General features: G+C 42.9%; 2 protein-coding genes across 17 annotated transcripts in view; one reads left to right on the forward strand and one right to left on the reverse strand.

The window, feature by feature from the left end:
• mapk10 (mitogen-activated protein kinase 10) overlaps positions 1-6,688 on the forward strand; it is a 35,372-nt gene extending 28,684 nt beyond the window's left edge. For 6 of the 10 annotated variants that reach the window (XM_069513297.1, XM_069513295.1, XM_069513296.1 and 3 more), the window contains one exon: positions 1,899-6,688. In XM_069513297.1, coding sequence (XP_069369398.1) covers positions 1,899-2,041 — 143 coding nt within the window. In that variant the 3' untranslated portion in view covers positions 2,042-6,688. Of the gene's footprint in view, positions 1-1,893 lie in introns of all 10 variants that reach the window. The other 4 variants (XM_069513300.1, XM_069513303.1, XM_069513302.1 and 1 more) reach the window with 3 other exon arrangements.
• Positions 6,689-7,196: 508 nt separating this feature from the next.
• arhgap24 (Rho GTPase activating protein 24) overlaps positions 7,197-15,412 on the reverse strand; it is a 60,496-nt gene continuing 52,280 nt past the window's right edge. For all 7 annotated transcript variants that reach the window (XM_020082339.2, XM_020082344.2, XM_020082341.2 and 4 more), the window contains 6 exons: positions 13,145-13,352; positions 12,005-12,137; positions 11,236-11,309; positions 11,036-11,157; positions 9,766-10,945; positions 7,197-9,123 (listed from right to left, as the gene is read on the reverse strand). In XM_020082339.2, the coding sequence (XP_019937898.2) occupies positions 8,859-9,123; positions 9,766-10,945; positions 11,036-11,157; positions 11,236-11,309; positions 12,005-12,137; positions 13,145-13,352 (1,982 nt within the window). In that variant the 3' untranslated portion in view covers positions 7,197-8,858. The remainder of the gene's footprint in view (positions 9,124-9,765; positions 10,946-11,035; positions 11,158-11,235; positions 11,310-12,004; positions 12,138-13,144; positions 13,353-15,412) is intronic.

Consider the following 15,412-nt stretch of genomic DNA (forward strand, 5'->3'; position numbering starts at 1 on the left):
CAGAATATATCATGGATTGTGTTTGTGTATATATGTATGAAACATGTCATGTGTTAAGGTTTGGGTCCGCTGGGATCCATCACAGGGAAGCTGCAGCTCACATTTACGCTTTTCTGCAAATGTCCTAGAAGGAAAGGCAGTTTTCATAGTTGGCCACAGAGAGGCAGTATGGAGGCATGTTGACTGATGTTATTTCTACATCAGAGCAGCAGCTTTTCTTCACCAAAGAACAAACAATGGGTCAGTTTTGAGGATGAGAAACAAACTAAATCATGCCGGGACAATAGCGCTATCTGCTGTTCATTATAGGTGACTGCAGGATTATTATTCTCCTCCTGCATGGCCATCTTTAACAGATCTCTCTGATGTAACACTGTAAAGCTGTTTTCCTATGAGAAAGACAAAGATTCTCATTGTCTTTCCATGGTGACATCTTCGTATGCGTCATCTCCATCATCCTGAGATATAAGTATTCTTTTTGTTTTGTTTTTAATTTTTTGCCAGGGCGGCTGGCTGGCAAACTATCAGAAAATGTCCATAGCAACTTATTTAGGAAATTTGCGTTCTCACACACAGTCTGGATAATTTCAGGTTAATATCCAGAGTTCAGTGCACGTCTGCACTGTTGGAACTGATGCCAGCCACTAATCCTGAATTACTGTCTGCTTTATTGTGGGTCAGCTGAAATGTCCACCAGCCTCCATTAAGCCATTAGCACCCACAGGGAACAGACACAAACATTGCACATGCCCTCTGTACAAATGATGGGACGGTCGTTATGCTCATATTTTAAATACCCGTATATGCTCATAGCTTTGCTCTTTCAACCCACAACTCCTGTGGAAAGCAGCCTTTCCATTTTTGTCTTTTAATGTCTTCATAGATTTATTGTGGAGAGCAGAATCCACTCGCTAAGGATGTAATGAAAGTGCCGTCAAAACCTGGGGAGGATGAGCTGTGTGGTTCCTTTAAAACCTTCTGATCCTTCTTGTTTAAAATGGAGATTAACAGCCTCGTCTGCTCGTCCACAGCTCGCAGGCTGAATTAATGAAACCTCAAATAAAGTTCACTGCCGGACGTGCCGGCTGCTCCCATCTTGACTTTGAAACAAGATCGATATCTGTAAATTGGATTGGTGTATTAAAAAAGAAAGACTGTCTTCAGCACAAAAAAGATATAAACCTATTGAAGTGCTTTCCACAATGTCCAACCATCGCAGATCCTTTAATCCTTTAATAATACATAAATGCTAAGATAAAACTGTATGAAAATTATTCCAAGAACTACACACTTTCTCAAACGCTTCAGCATAGATCGTAAAGATGGACGACATGAGTGCTCCCCAAAAGTGAAGCAGAAGCGTCTTGATCACACCATGGTGGCTGGCTGCTGTATAGATCATAAACCCCTCCTCCTCCTAGTTAGTTGAAGGGGCATGGGCCAAACTAAAAAGTTAGAACATACGTTAAATACATTTACTCAAAGCTGTTTTTCCTTTTTTGTTAGTTCTATGTTTAAGTATCAATGTTTCAGCTTTTGGCTTTAATCAGTTATTTGATGCTATAAAAACAGAATTGTTTCATTTCAGAATAGTGGGAGGAGCAGGAGAGGTGTCGTCCATCTTTACAGTCTTTGTTCTACAGCTTTTGATGATCTTTCCTGTGGACCCCACTGGACCCAAACCTTCATTAATGTCTCATATAGACTCACGTGTGATTGTCTTGTCCCACAGCTGTTGAACAAATTCAGTTACTCAATGTATATGATCATTTCTCTCACTTTATATACCCTCTGTGTGCACTTACAAATGACCTCCCCTGGCTGTATGTCTGCTCCTGTCTCTATCCGGGACTCTTTTACGTTTTAACCCCCTGCTGCTGTTGATTCCCTTAGCACAGGTGCAGCCGTGAACAGCAGCGAGAGCCTCCCTCCCTCCTCCTCCATCAACGACATCTCCTCCATGTCCACCGACCAGACCCTGGCCTCAGACACTGACAGCAGCCTGGAGACCTCCGCAGGACCCCTGGGGTGTTGCAGGTGACTAGCCGCCTGCCTGCGCAACCCCATGTTCTTCCGGAGGTGAAGAACCCAACGACCGAAACGAAAAAAAGAAAAAGAAAAAAAAGAGTAAAGATCAATATTAATATATTAAGAGCAAAAAAGTTATGGGATCTGAAATGATGAAATCTAAAAGCCTGTGCATTGTCATTCAAAAACAGCAGTGGTTATTTAAACTGAAGTAAACGAGCTGAGGTGTATGTTAATGATTCTCTAGTTGCTTTGCTTATATTACCCAAATATCTTGTATATGGCATCCGAACAAAACGACCAAACGCTTCGACTGGCATCTTCAAAGTGCAAAGTGCATATTGGCTGGCTGCTGGTCTCCCAACTCCTTACAAAAGCATTTATGCTCCAGTCATTGTGGCAAGGTGGGCTGCCCATTGTGCTCATCGCTAATGTACAATACAAACCCCATTCTCCTTTTACCCCCCTCTCTCCCCACCCGGCCCTTATGTAACGACACTGCTGTATTTCAACCCCCCACCCGACACAATCCCTAATGTAAGGTTGCCTGAATTTGCGTGTTTGTATGTGGTTACTCTGCAGGGATATGTAGTCACTCTCACCCAGAGCGACGCCACCCCCCTGTGATACTTGTAAATAATGTAATTCTGTACAGCTGAAGGGCACACAGAGTGGGACTGACGGCCAGTACACTGGGAGTTTCGGTTTGTTTTTGTTTTAACTTCATTTTTCAGACTATAGCGCACCTTGCCACATCACCGCTTTCCACCTCAGTTGCCCCCCTGCCTATCGCTGTAGTCCTGCATGATTAGATTTAAAACAATGCTAATCTCACTGTATGCTAAAAATGAGTCTGCATAGAGACTTTCGTTTATATATAATGTAAAACTAACACAACTCCAAGATATGTGGTGGGAGGGTGTGTGTGTGTGTGTGTGTGAGTGTGTGTCACTGAGGCTACATTCACACTACTGTTTTTCTGTTGGCCACATTGTAGTTTAGAGCTACTAAAATGAAGAAGTTTGGGAACACTGCTCACTCCGTTTGAGTTTGAAAACTCCGGGGCAACGTTTTTAATCTGGACGGATAGAAACTAATCTGATAATTCGTCGGGCTCCTGTCACATGACCCCCTTCCAGAAGAAAACAATCGGCATCAGCCTCAGTGTGGAACCAGTGTAGAACACAACATGGATAATCAATTACAAGCCTTGCTGACCCTGTTGTCTTTGCACCCAGCTGTTGCGCAGTTAAATTCTGCATCGGCATGTGCATGCCCAGTGCACGAGAGTGGTCACGTGATATGTGGGTTTTTTTTGGACGGGGATTAATTCTGGAGCCAAAACACTTGTGTGGACAGTGATTGTCAAATGAAAACGTAGTCATGTGGATGTAGCCTCAGACTTTGATAAATGTCAGGCCTGCGTTTGGACTCAAAAGGGTCATTACAGTCCCAAACAAATGATTTGTGCGTTACGCCCCTTTTTTATCCTTGGCAGCATAAGATTGGCCCCCCCACTACTCCTGTCATGTCATTGTGAACCATTAACCCCTCATAGGCACAGGAGGTTGGTCTATATTCCACTGTGGTGCCACCACTCTCGTATTATTTGACTCTTTGAAACACAGAACACTTTCAGAAGGAGAAACGAGTGACGCGGTCGGTAGTTTGAAGGCGGCTGATGAGTGTTAACCTCGTAGCAAGGACTTTTGATTTCATATCCTGCCACGCCCCACAAAAACACGTGCTGTGTTTTTCATAAAAAGGGAACTGATAGTGGCAGCCCATGTTTTATTTCTCAGTTGGGAGATTTATTTATTGATTTATTGATTTATTTTAACAGTTGGAACCTGAGTATGGCAAGTGCCTTTTAGAATGAAGCATTGCAGGTGCAGGAAGTGTTATTTGTTGGGGGGGGTATATTTTTTTTCCACTGCTTCTTCTTTTTCTGCCTTAAAACTTATCGTAGTCCACAAAACCACCAGATCTTTGGTGTGGGAAACTAAGAAAGAACACTTTTTATTGCCACTTGAATTTAGTGTGTGATTGCTTTCCTTATAGCTTATGACAAATCCAGTGCTTATGCTAGTTTTTATCCACATCATGGAAGGTTTGCTGTCGTCTTACATTTTCCATTTTTAGTTCTGCAAATATTAGCCAGTTCCCATGAAACAGGGAGATCAGATTTTCTCAAAATGGGACAAGTCACTAAGTCACATCTGACCTTTTATAAAAATCTATTTTATTTCAGAGAGTAGGTGTACAGTGTGTTAGAATCAAAAGACACAGTATCCTCACCTATCTATCTACTGTATTTCTCTATTTCACGTGTCACAACAAGGCTTCCAGCTGCAGTTAAGGTCTTGCTGGGCACTTGATTTGTCACTTGTTCATTTGTGTGCATAGCATATTTATTCTTCGTTTAAAAGGAATGAGGGAAGATTTTGTTGTTATTATTTTTGGGTTTTCACAGCCATATTTCATGTTTCTTTGCAGGTTTATGCGAGAGCAGTGCTGCGTTACAAAATGATATTTTACGAGGAGAGAACTAACATTGGCGATCTATGTTTGAATAAGAGAAGAAACAGATTACTTTCTGCTTCATGCAAATTTCCATCAAAGATTGGATTACCTGTTTTGTAGTGTTATCACTTGTCAATCTGGTAAAATGACAATATACAAAAATCAAGTGCACTCTCGTTGGGTCTTACACTGTCTCTTAATAAAGTGCATACCTCCGCCAAGGCCCTTTGAATCAAGCAGAACCAAACTGCACACACTCATATATATCAGTCCCATTAATATGCATTTTTCTCATCAAGATCCCATGAATTATTCCCTGGGAAAATTGGGAAAATGTTGGAGGCAGTGAAATAAATTCCTGGATCCACCCCCTGATTTGGATCTTCACCAAAATTTACCCTGACCCATATCGCATCCTTCCCTAAAGTTTTGTGGGAATCCGCTCAGTTGTTGTTGTGTAATCTTGTTCACAAACAAACAAATATACAAACCAACAAAGAAAGGGACAGATTTGACAACATAAACTCCCTGGCGGAGGTAACATAGGCCCATGTTTACTTTAAACACCATTTATCATCATATTTCAGTCTCAGCGGTGACGTCCTCGAGGAGATGTGGTGACATCACTGCTGAGGTGGTCATTTCTCGCACTTTCACGTAGTCTAGCCGTACCTCTGTGATCTCGGGCTGAGCCGCTGTGTGCTTGCCACAAAGCTCACAGACCCAATTCCAAATGGCTACTTTGTTAACACTCACTCTGCCTATGCCTCGTGTACAGTGAACCACGCACAGACTCACGCACGTAACTGAGGGCGGGCGTCTCCAGGATAAAGCTACAGGCTATAGCTTGGCTTCGTGTTCAGGGTCTCGGCCAGGGCAATGTGTCAAAACAGGGTGCAGCTTTGAAATTCTTTGTGCTTTGAAAAAAAAAATTGTCCTCAATTTCTCACAAAGGGGTCTTTAGTGTTTGAGTCCGGCCCCCCTGCCGCCACAAACACTATATGCTATACAGGGCATTTTAAACCGGCCCGATGACACTCTTCTCTTTACTATCTGTACATGTTCTGGTCAAACAAAAAGTGAAACATAAAAATGATTTTTTCGTTCTTTTTCTCTGAATGTGAACTTTCTTACTTTTTCTAAGACACCCCCTCAGACTATTCTGTTGTAATAAAAAGGTGCTTTTGTGCCTGAAGCTGAAACGAGTCAGACACAGAAGCTGCCGGGTTGTCGAGCACTGAATGTAGAGATGAATACGTTTCACGATGACGCACATCAATGTGTACGTGTGTGTGCATATGTGATTTTAAATTAACCAGCATTCAACTCAAACTGTCTGGATTTTACTGAACTTTTCTTTTCTTTCTGACCATGACTTCTGTGTGATTGGTTTAAAGAATGTTGACCGGTGCAGTCATGTGTTTGAAAGTAGTCCATGTATGCATTTATGTTCAGTCACAATAACTTAGAATTAGACACGTGTCAGCTACAGTAGCTGTTCATTAATTTATGTCACAAAGGTCTCACGTGGATTCAGGATCCATTCATTTGTAACATGGCGACGGCCGACACGTCATTCAGACACAATATTCTCGCCAGTGTGAAAAGTCAGGATGCATCTTGTACTCGGTACTCGTGATTCCCAGCTCATTGGATTCCACTTCTTTCTTTTCTTTCAAAGTCACATTGTAAATAACAACGATACAACAATGCAATAAACACGTTATTGCACTCAAGACAGGGAGGCGAGCTACTGCGAAGGGTCGGGTGATGCAGAGAATGTTTTAGTCTTAAATGTGGAACTCTACGATGATGAAACCCTGTATAGCTCATCTGAATCAGGTGACGTTGTTCTTTAAGGATTCCTTCTCTCTTGTTTCTTTTACGCCGTGCTGTTTTAATGAACCATTCTCTTGACATTGTCAGGTTATTGAAATCAAAGAAAAAAAAATTGTATCCGTTTCACGCTGATCTCAAAGCTTCAGGCTAAAGCGTTTCAAATAAAGTCAAAACAAACGCAGAAGAAAAAAAAATACTGAAAGCTGTACCTGTAAACACAACATTTTAAAGGAACTGTGTATGTAAAAATAGTATATGTATGTGATGGAAAATAAACAAAAACTTTGATCTTAGAGAACAGAGTACCATGTTTCTTTTACCTAGGCTTGTATCCATCCATTTATCCATCTATCCATCCATCCATCCATTCCAGCCGAAATTGGGTGAGACTACATCCTGGACAGGTCGCCAGCGCATTGCAGAGCCAACATACAGAGGAAGCTGAAGTACTCAGAGAAAACCCACACAGTCAGAGAAGAAAAAAAAAAAAAAAAACTCCAGTCAGAACCACCCCTGCAAAGCTGGGATTCAAACCACTCCATTCAGTCCTTCTCATCAATAGAAACCACTTATCCAATGTGTCGCTGTGACAGATACAGTCCCACCTGCACAGACTCCACTCCTGTATCAGACATGCAATCTAATATGTGGCATCTAACAAAAGAGCACATTCCTATATCATGGACCAAGAGCCCACAGGCTGCACAAAATGTCACACGTGTACTTAAAGACACCAGTCCTCTAAACGTGCCTGATTCTTTTCATTATTTCACCCTGCATTAAATACAAAAAAATGGACGGACAGATTAACATGAAAATGCATCTTTATTCATTAAACCATTTTTCAAAGTTCCTCTGTGTATCAAGTATCATGTCACGAAATCATCCCTCCGTCCCAGTCATCCTCTCGCTCTCACCACATCCACTATCGGCTCTTTTGTGTGGAATTCACAGAATGAGGTGACACTGTCAGCTTGGCTTAAGCCTATTATTTCCCAGTAAGGGCTGCAGAATGAGAAGAAGCACCCCCCCCCAATATTCAGTTGTTCAGGCACTTTTTCTTCTTTTACTGCTCTATGTGCACATTCCAGATCTCCTGCAATGACCAGCAGCAGCACATGCACATATCAACAACTCACAGAAGTCCAATCCTGTCCTGTACCAGTCGAATCCACATTTGGTTTGAAGCTGAACAAATTCACTCGCAGAGACTCAATGAAATATGCAGTCACTTTGGAGACACTGACCCTCATGCAGTCAAGCGAGAACCTCTCGTTACAGAATTTCAAGCTGTACATGTTGACACACTTGATGCTGTAATCCCCCTTTTTCACAGTCATGATACAAAAGCGCAACTGTGCTGTGGCTGCAGCTCGTTATTGTGAGTAGAGGCGAGGATGGAAAGTGTCAGGTGAGAGAAATGCTCCACGACACCATCTCTTACATTTTGTCACCTGCATTTATGAATCCGTCACAGGCATTTTTTATTTGAATCTGGGATTTACGCCAATGACCCGTCGTGCAGGTCGTCACCGTGCAAATATATTTTCTTACAAGCGACATCATTCTTCAAATCGGCATCAGTCCATTTAGAATACGTGCCACATCCGTCTGAATACGCTTAAAACCACAGTACAGACTAACAATTATTGTCTACATTATAAAATATTTACAGTACAGGCTCGTTTTTTTGGTCATGTGGTAAAATATAATACAACAGCACAGAAGCACAGGCACATATACAGAATACTGTCCCATTGAAATGATGCAACATTCAGTACCAACTGGAGCGACACTAAACAAAACATGTAAGTGCAAGGAAAATATAAAATATCACACATTGATACTTTGCTTAAATATCAGACAAACATTTACGCAGTACTTTTCTCTTTACATACATATGCTGCTGTGGTTTGTCTGCATTGTTTCCCTGTGTACACGAGTAGATACAGAATTACACGGAACAATAGCATGTTTTGGTTTTTTTTGGTTAGATTTTAAAAATGAATAAAGACAGGGAGGAGATTTGGCATCGTCGTCAGCTCTTTGTGTTTTATTTCCATGTTTCGCTGATCACAACCTTTTTAAATGTTTATTCGTCCCTCCTATCGGGCTCAAGGAGCTAATATAAAATAATGGTAGTACTGTAAATCCCTTTACAGTCCCTTTATTCCACCACCAGGTCAGAAGAGCAGGTACCGCGACAGTTTCTAAGAGAGTAGGCGAGTGTTTAAATAATGTTGTATTTACAATGTCACTCTGACATCACTCCAGGTGACGTCTACATTTCTACAGGTGACACCATCACCTATTACTTAAATTAAAACATGCCGTTGACGAAACTTCCCACTTTTCCTTCTACAACAAGCAGCCAAATCCTGTTTGGAGCCTGGTTAATGTTCACATCACATTATTGAGTGTTACACAGTCTTTTACAGTCTTTTAAGCACCATGTTCCCCGGCCTCCCTCACTGTATCCAGATGGCGTTGGTGCGATCTGGCCGGCGGGGGTCGGCGGCTGGGGTGTTGCCGGTCGCGGTGAGGTCGCTGAAGGTGGAGAAGAACTGCTCCATCTCTTTCTGCAGCATCTGATTTCTGCGCTCGGCGTCGTCCTTGGCACGCTCGGCGTTGCGCAGCTTGATCTCGGCCATGGTGTACTTCTTCCTCTCCTGGTCCAGCTCCTCGTGGAGGTTCAACATCTCTGTCTCCAGCTCCAGGTTACGCTGCTCCAAGCTGCGGAGGAGGTTGATGTACAGTATTAGGAAAACTTCAACTGCAAGTAGATTTTAATGACAAAACAAGGAGGAAAGCTGCATTTTCTTTTAACTTTGAATAAACTTAATGAATAACATGCTGGAGCTTGAGTAGATATTTTGTAAAATTCAGTCAAGGCTAAAACTGTTCAATCAGCACTTTCACAGACTTCTGTATCAGCATTTATGGGTAATTTGATATTTAACAGAATAAATGAAGCAGAAAAGATGCATTTAAAATAACATTTAAAGTCAAATCATATTAGGTTTAGTTTATTTTCTATTCAAGACCTATACATATAGTCGTATTTAGGTTTTTTTTATTCATAATTATTCACAATAAAGTTTAGTGGTTAAACTGTAAAACATCAAGCCTCATTCACATTTCTTAGTCTGATAGTTTGATAAAAACAGTGGGAAGAGCTAAACCTTTAAATTCAAGGTAAATACCAATTAATTGCTAAGCTAAATCTACAGCTGGAGCCAGCAGCTTGTATATTAGCTTGGTATAAACTAACACCTGGTGGCAGATTGACTCCATCTAAAGAAAACACAATCTGCTTGCTTGTGCTGGTATTATTCTTTCAAGCTCTTCATTTATTCATCCACCGACGGATCATACCTCTTTATTCTGGCCTCATACTCTGTCTTCTGTTTGTGCATCTCCTGTTTGAGACTGGCCACTAAACTGTGCAGAGCGCTGTGGCTGCCGGCTCCATTAGCAGCAGCGAAACTGTCACTATTCTCACTACTGCTGGTTCCTCTGCTGCTCCTCCCTGCTCCGTCTCCTCCTGCTTCCCTGTTGCTGCTTCTGCCCTCCCCCTCTCCTGCTCCTCCACCGGGCTGAGGAGGTTCGGCATCCTGAGCTGGTCCATCCAGGTCCTCGAAGTGACCTCCATAGAAGTCCTGCTCAGGACAGGTGGTGGTGGAGGAACGACAGGAAGTGGAGTTGTCGGGAAGAGAGATTTCACAGGAGGACGTGGACCAGGTGGCGCTGTCGACGCTCTGCTTGTCCTCGCAGCTGCTGTTCAGACACGTGTTGGTGATCTGGTTCTGCAGCTGCAGGTTCTGGTGGTTTAACTGGACATTGTCGTACGTGGACAGACGATTCTGATTGGCGGTATGTTCCCCGTTGGAGCAGTCACGCGCTTTGTTGTTCACCCGTAACGTAACGCAGCCGTTTGGGGCCCAGAGACTGTTGCGGCCGCTCAGGCTCCCTGTGACCACATCAGTGCCTGCAACGCCCATGCGCACAGCTCCGTTCCCTACAGTGCTGCTCCCACCCGCCACGCCGCTGGTGCCCATTTTTGTGCCTGAGCCTTTGAGGGCCCCACTGCGCCGAATCGGTAAACTGCCTCCTCCACTCAGAGTCTGACTCTTCTCTTGATTGGGGTCCGAGGAGGGCGAGGAGCTGAAGGAGCCGTTTGTGACAATCCCGCTGCCTTTACTGTACGCCGGGTTCTTTTTAATAGTCAGTGGGGGGCTGCGGGTGATGTCGAAGCGTCCAGTGACAGCGTTGCGAGGGCTTGACGGCCGCGGGGAGACACTGTTTTCTATGTGTTGGCGGTGAGAAGGAGACTCAGGTGTTTCCCAGACGCACTGACGGACCACCTGCGTGTTGTTGTTCTCGGCGTTCTGAGACACTGTCGTGACGGTGGAGGTAGTTGTGGTGGCTTGTCGCCGCGGTTGTTCGATGTTGTTGTTGACGAGCTCGAGGGCAGTGGGGCTGTCTTCTCTGTGAGGGAATAACACGTCGTGGCGGCCGATCAAAATGGCCATGAGCTGCTGGACCAGAACAGTACCTAAACATGGAACCACACATATTTCATCTTTCAAGCGTTTTATTTCAGATCCGAAAAAGTTTCATATACACGACAGTCTGGAATACTCACCTTCCATAATGGCTACTGGATCCTCAACCTTTGGCCTCAAGATATTTGGCCCGAAGACTGTGGCCAAGTTCTGAACGCTCATTTTGTTCACTCCTGAATACGACTGCACTTCATCCAGAAACCTGTCGACCAGGAAAACATCTTCAATGTGACTCTGAACAAAAACAATAATTTTATCCACTTTAAGAAATAATCAATACCTGCAGATGTACTTGAGAAGGTTGAAGTTGACTGGAGGTAGACTTTCCACGAGCCGTCTCAACTCATTCATACCCTGCAGATGACAGACAGGTTCTTTAGGTTACAGATCAATATTTCACATCAGTTCATTGCACAAGTTGTAATCGATCGTGGTGAATTTAGAGCTTATGAAATATAACAATCACACCAAAAGGCCAAGGAGAATGAAAAAAGTCTTGAGGTGTATGCATGTGCAAGATAAAGGAACACAAGACAGAAAAACAGAAATGGAAGGATATAAACCGTGTTTGTGGCAGTGACTGAACGTAAAACATGATGCAGGACTTTTTATTAACACAGATAAGTGAAACATGTTTTTCTCATTAAATGATGCGCACTGAAGAAAATTAATAAATTATTGTTTTTAGAGAACGCAGCCAGTTGATCCATTTGTTGCTTAAAAACACTGAGTCCGAGGCAGGTGGTGCACTGTTCACGTGAGACATCGAAACGTATATCTGGTCTTAAATAAAAAGACACACCCACATTCCTGCATATACACACACAGACACAAACTTATGTGACAGTGGGGGAAGAGACGTGGTTTACATGACTGAGCAGCAAGAGACGTGCTTTAAAGCATCAAACCAGGCCTCTGGAAGATTTTTTTTAGTGCTGACATCTGTCGATATATAAATCAAACTTCCACTTCATGTGGAGGAATGTTTAAAAGTGAATTTTTTGGTTGATATAGGTATAAAAATGTATTCTTCAAATGCTCTTTCTTACCATTTCATCATCCTTTCCGAAGAGCTTGGCAGATGCCAGGAAGTCACCGTACTTGAGGAAGGGGACGACGGGTTCCGGCAGCTCCCTGAGATAGAGCTTCAGCAGGGAGGCGACCGTGTGCACATCTGTGTTACTGTAGACAGAGAGAAATAAAGGAGGGGGCAGGGAGAGGTTATAATTTATTACGGCAACATGGCGAGCAGGCGTGCATGGATCACTTCCTGCAGGGAGAGTGCTGCAGGAAATGGGAGGAATCAGAAGATGATGTAAACACCAGAACCAGGGAAGAGATAAACTAAGAACAAGACAAAAGAACAGACGGAGACAGGGAATGCTCTTCTCTGTCATTCCCTGTGACGGATGGAGGTCGGCGCTTTACAAATCAGCTCTCAGTGCTGCCTCCTGTAGTTGGCAGATTAGAATCCAAGTAATAGAAGGTTTGTTCTGGTCAGTATTGTATGAATGCATTTTATTTAAAGCCCTCACATTATGTTTTTACAGCCCCTTAAGTACAGGGTGAGGAATAATTAAATAACTTGTGTACACAAGATAACCTACTCATTTACTTATATGGGTCTCATAACTCAAACAAACTTGAAATGTCATACAATTGCTGCTCTTAAAAGCTGTTAAAACAATTAACCTCTGTGGTTTTCAAAGTATAATCCAATTATCTCTTGCTTACTGTTTAGATATTCCATTGTTCCCATCATGAAGCTAACATTGTGTGCACAAGTTATTTTCTTGTGCACACAGACCTTGAGGGGCTCGGTATGTGTGAATTTCAAATTGCTTTACTCTATTTAATAAACACAAAAAGACGTTTCACTGTTCAAAACTGAAAATCTGTTGATTTTAACTGTTTTATGCAAAAAGACACACAAGAATGATCATTTCAAAAAGCTGTTTTCAGCAAGCACAGCACAGCATCCTGAAAATAATGCAAGGCCATGATCCTTAACTTTAATAACTGTACAGAACCTGCTCTCTCTCTCTCATGCACATTCATCCACTTTTGTTTCTTGGTAAACCTTCGTACCAGTCTGACAGCAGCACGCACAGTCAACATCTGAATATCAGCTACACATTACAACCCAGTGAGGAAATCCAACCAGCCAGCACGCTCACACATCTTCTCACCAATCAAAAGAGGGCTTCTCTCCACAGTCGAATGCGTCCTGCAGCTCTTTGACCAGGTTGGCCTGTCCAGGCAGCCGGAACAGACCCTCCTCCTGAAGGCCCCACTGCCGGATGAAATCCACACACTGCTCCACCAGCATCGGGGCCAGCTTGTTCCCATAGCGGCGCTCATACCGCACCGTCTCCTCCAACTTCTGACCAAAGATCCCTGAAACACAGGAGGGAATGTTAAATGACGGGACGAGATTGATACATAACACACCAACAACAACCAAATTCATTTATTTATTCATAACGACCAAGGTTTTTTTTTACGTAAGCTGGAGCAGCTATTTATAATGTGAGAATAAGTTGTTGACAACAGGGTCAACTCCTCACAGAATATAAGAACAGGGTCTCCATTGTTCAAAAGGGTTTTACCACAGATGTAAGTATAGAATGTGGTTCTCTCAGCTGCACAATCCTGAAATAACACAAAATGAAGGTTTATCTTTTAAAATATTCATAGTGTTTAATATTCCGCACTCTTTAACTTTCACTCTCCAGCTTACAGCACTTCAAAGCGAGCAGTTAAGTTGACAAAAGATTTACGATAAGGTCAGAATACAGCCCAAGCTAAAAAAAAGAAGAAAAGTACACAAAGCTTTACTCCGATGATCAAAATCTCTAACTTCCTGCTGAGCACCTCTCGGCTTTTGTCTGAGGCAGTCGCCGTCGGAAAAAAAAGGAAAAAGCAGCAGCAGTCTCATGTGGAAGCAACACAAGAGGGGATTAAAGCAGCCTTCCTGAGAGATTTGGATCTGCATACTTTTCCGGTCTCTAGATTCAGACAGAGGCTACTCACACACACACACGTGGTACGACGAGGTACGGCACAGCGACTGAATTCGACCGAGCTTACCCAGGATCCTCGTGCGCTCCACACGGCGCACAACAGCTTAACAACAACTGAACGCTCTGAAGTTAAAGTCGACATCAACAGCTTATCAACTGAGAACGCATCCACACATCTTCACACACAGACGCAGAATGATTTCACTTTGTGTGTCAGCTGTCGTCTCACTCACCCTTCTTGAAACCAACGCAGCTCGCGAGCTTCCGGAAAAAACACTGATTGATAAATTTGTGATAAGACAACACATCAGAGGTGCAGAGTTTAAAGCGCTTGCACAGCATTTTCCAAGAAGCAGCCTCTGTGTTCGCAGTTAACGACAGAAAGAAGAAATAAAAGAGAGATGCATCAGTTTGACAGCAGGTCAGTTAAAGCATCTTCATATCCATCTCAGAGAAAAAAAACATTTTTAAAAACAAGTCGCTCAGAAGTTTAAGAGCAGAGTCTTGTGTTGTCTTCTTTCTCCTCTGGGTCAGTCACTTTGGGGGATTTTTTTGCCCCCCTTCAGTTTTTGCAGCAATCCAAATAAAACAGTCAACAGCCACATGAAGATATCTGAAGCTGTCAGATGGATCAGAGCAGAATATAGAGAATGATGAATATTCCTCACATCGATGATGAAAACGGCAACATCAGAGGAGGAGTGAGAGAAAGAAGTGAGTGAATGAGAAAGAGGTCATCCCTCCAGACGCTTCCAGTCATGAGTCTAGGAATGTTTTCCCAGGTCACATGTGTGAACCAGCTTATGAACTGTGCGTGTGTTTGTATGATGTGTTTTGCTGTTTCCTCACTGGACAAAGGGGGGTCGGACCATGACCGCAGGGGGATTTGGCGAAAAGAGAGGAACCTTCGCTCTGCAGGAACTCAGCAGGTTCCTTCAAGACTCGCAGGTCGAGTCAGCTCCACACACACACGCAGAGGGAGAGATGTCCAGACACAACACAGTTTATTTTTGTCCCTTTCCAGGATTCCTGATTCCTTTTCCTGGTCTGTGGTTTTGTCATGTGCTTGGATGAACGTCCCTCAAATCTGTTATATGATGCTGATGTTAATGGCGTCCTGACATTGCAATGCTGAATATCTCATGTAAGAATAATGAGTTCTGCACCAAAGAGAAAAACCTGCTTCTCTCAAAACACACTGCATCACTCATTTTATATTATATTACACTGGAACAGACTCTTGGTTGGTTAATGTTAACTTGTAGAAGCATTGGATCATGATGTATTTGACAAAATATGATGTTAGCAGATAGCAAATGTTATTCAGGGTGAATTCCAGCAATCTGTCTGTGTGTGACTTGCAAATCTCTACAATCACTGTTCATATTATTGGGTTTTTACTTGGTATGTCAATTGTTAAGAGCAAAAATAGAG

This window comes from Paralichthys olivaceus, chromosome 18, assembly GCF_024713975.1.
Source record: "Paralichthys olivaceus isolate ysfri-2021 chromosome 18, ASM2471397v2, whole genome shotgun sequence".
In the NCBI taxonomy this organism is placed as follows: domain Eukaryota; kingdom Metazoa; phylum Chordata; class Actinopteri; order Pleuronectiformes; family Paralichthyidae; genus Paralichthys; species Paralichthys olivaceus.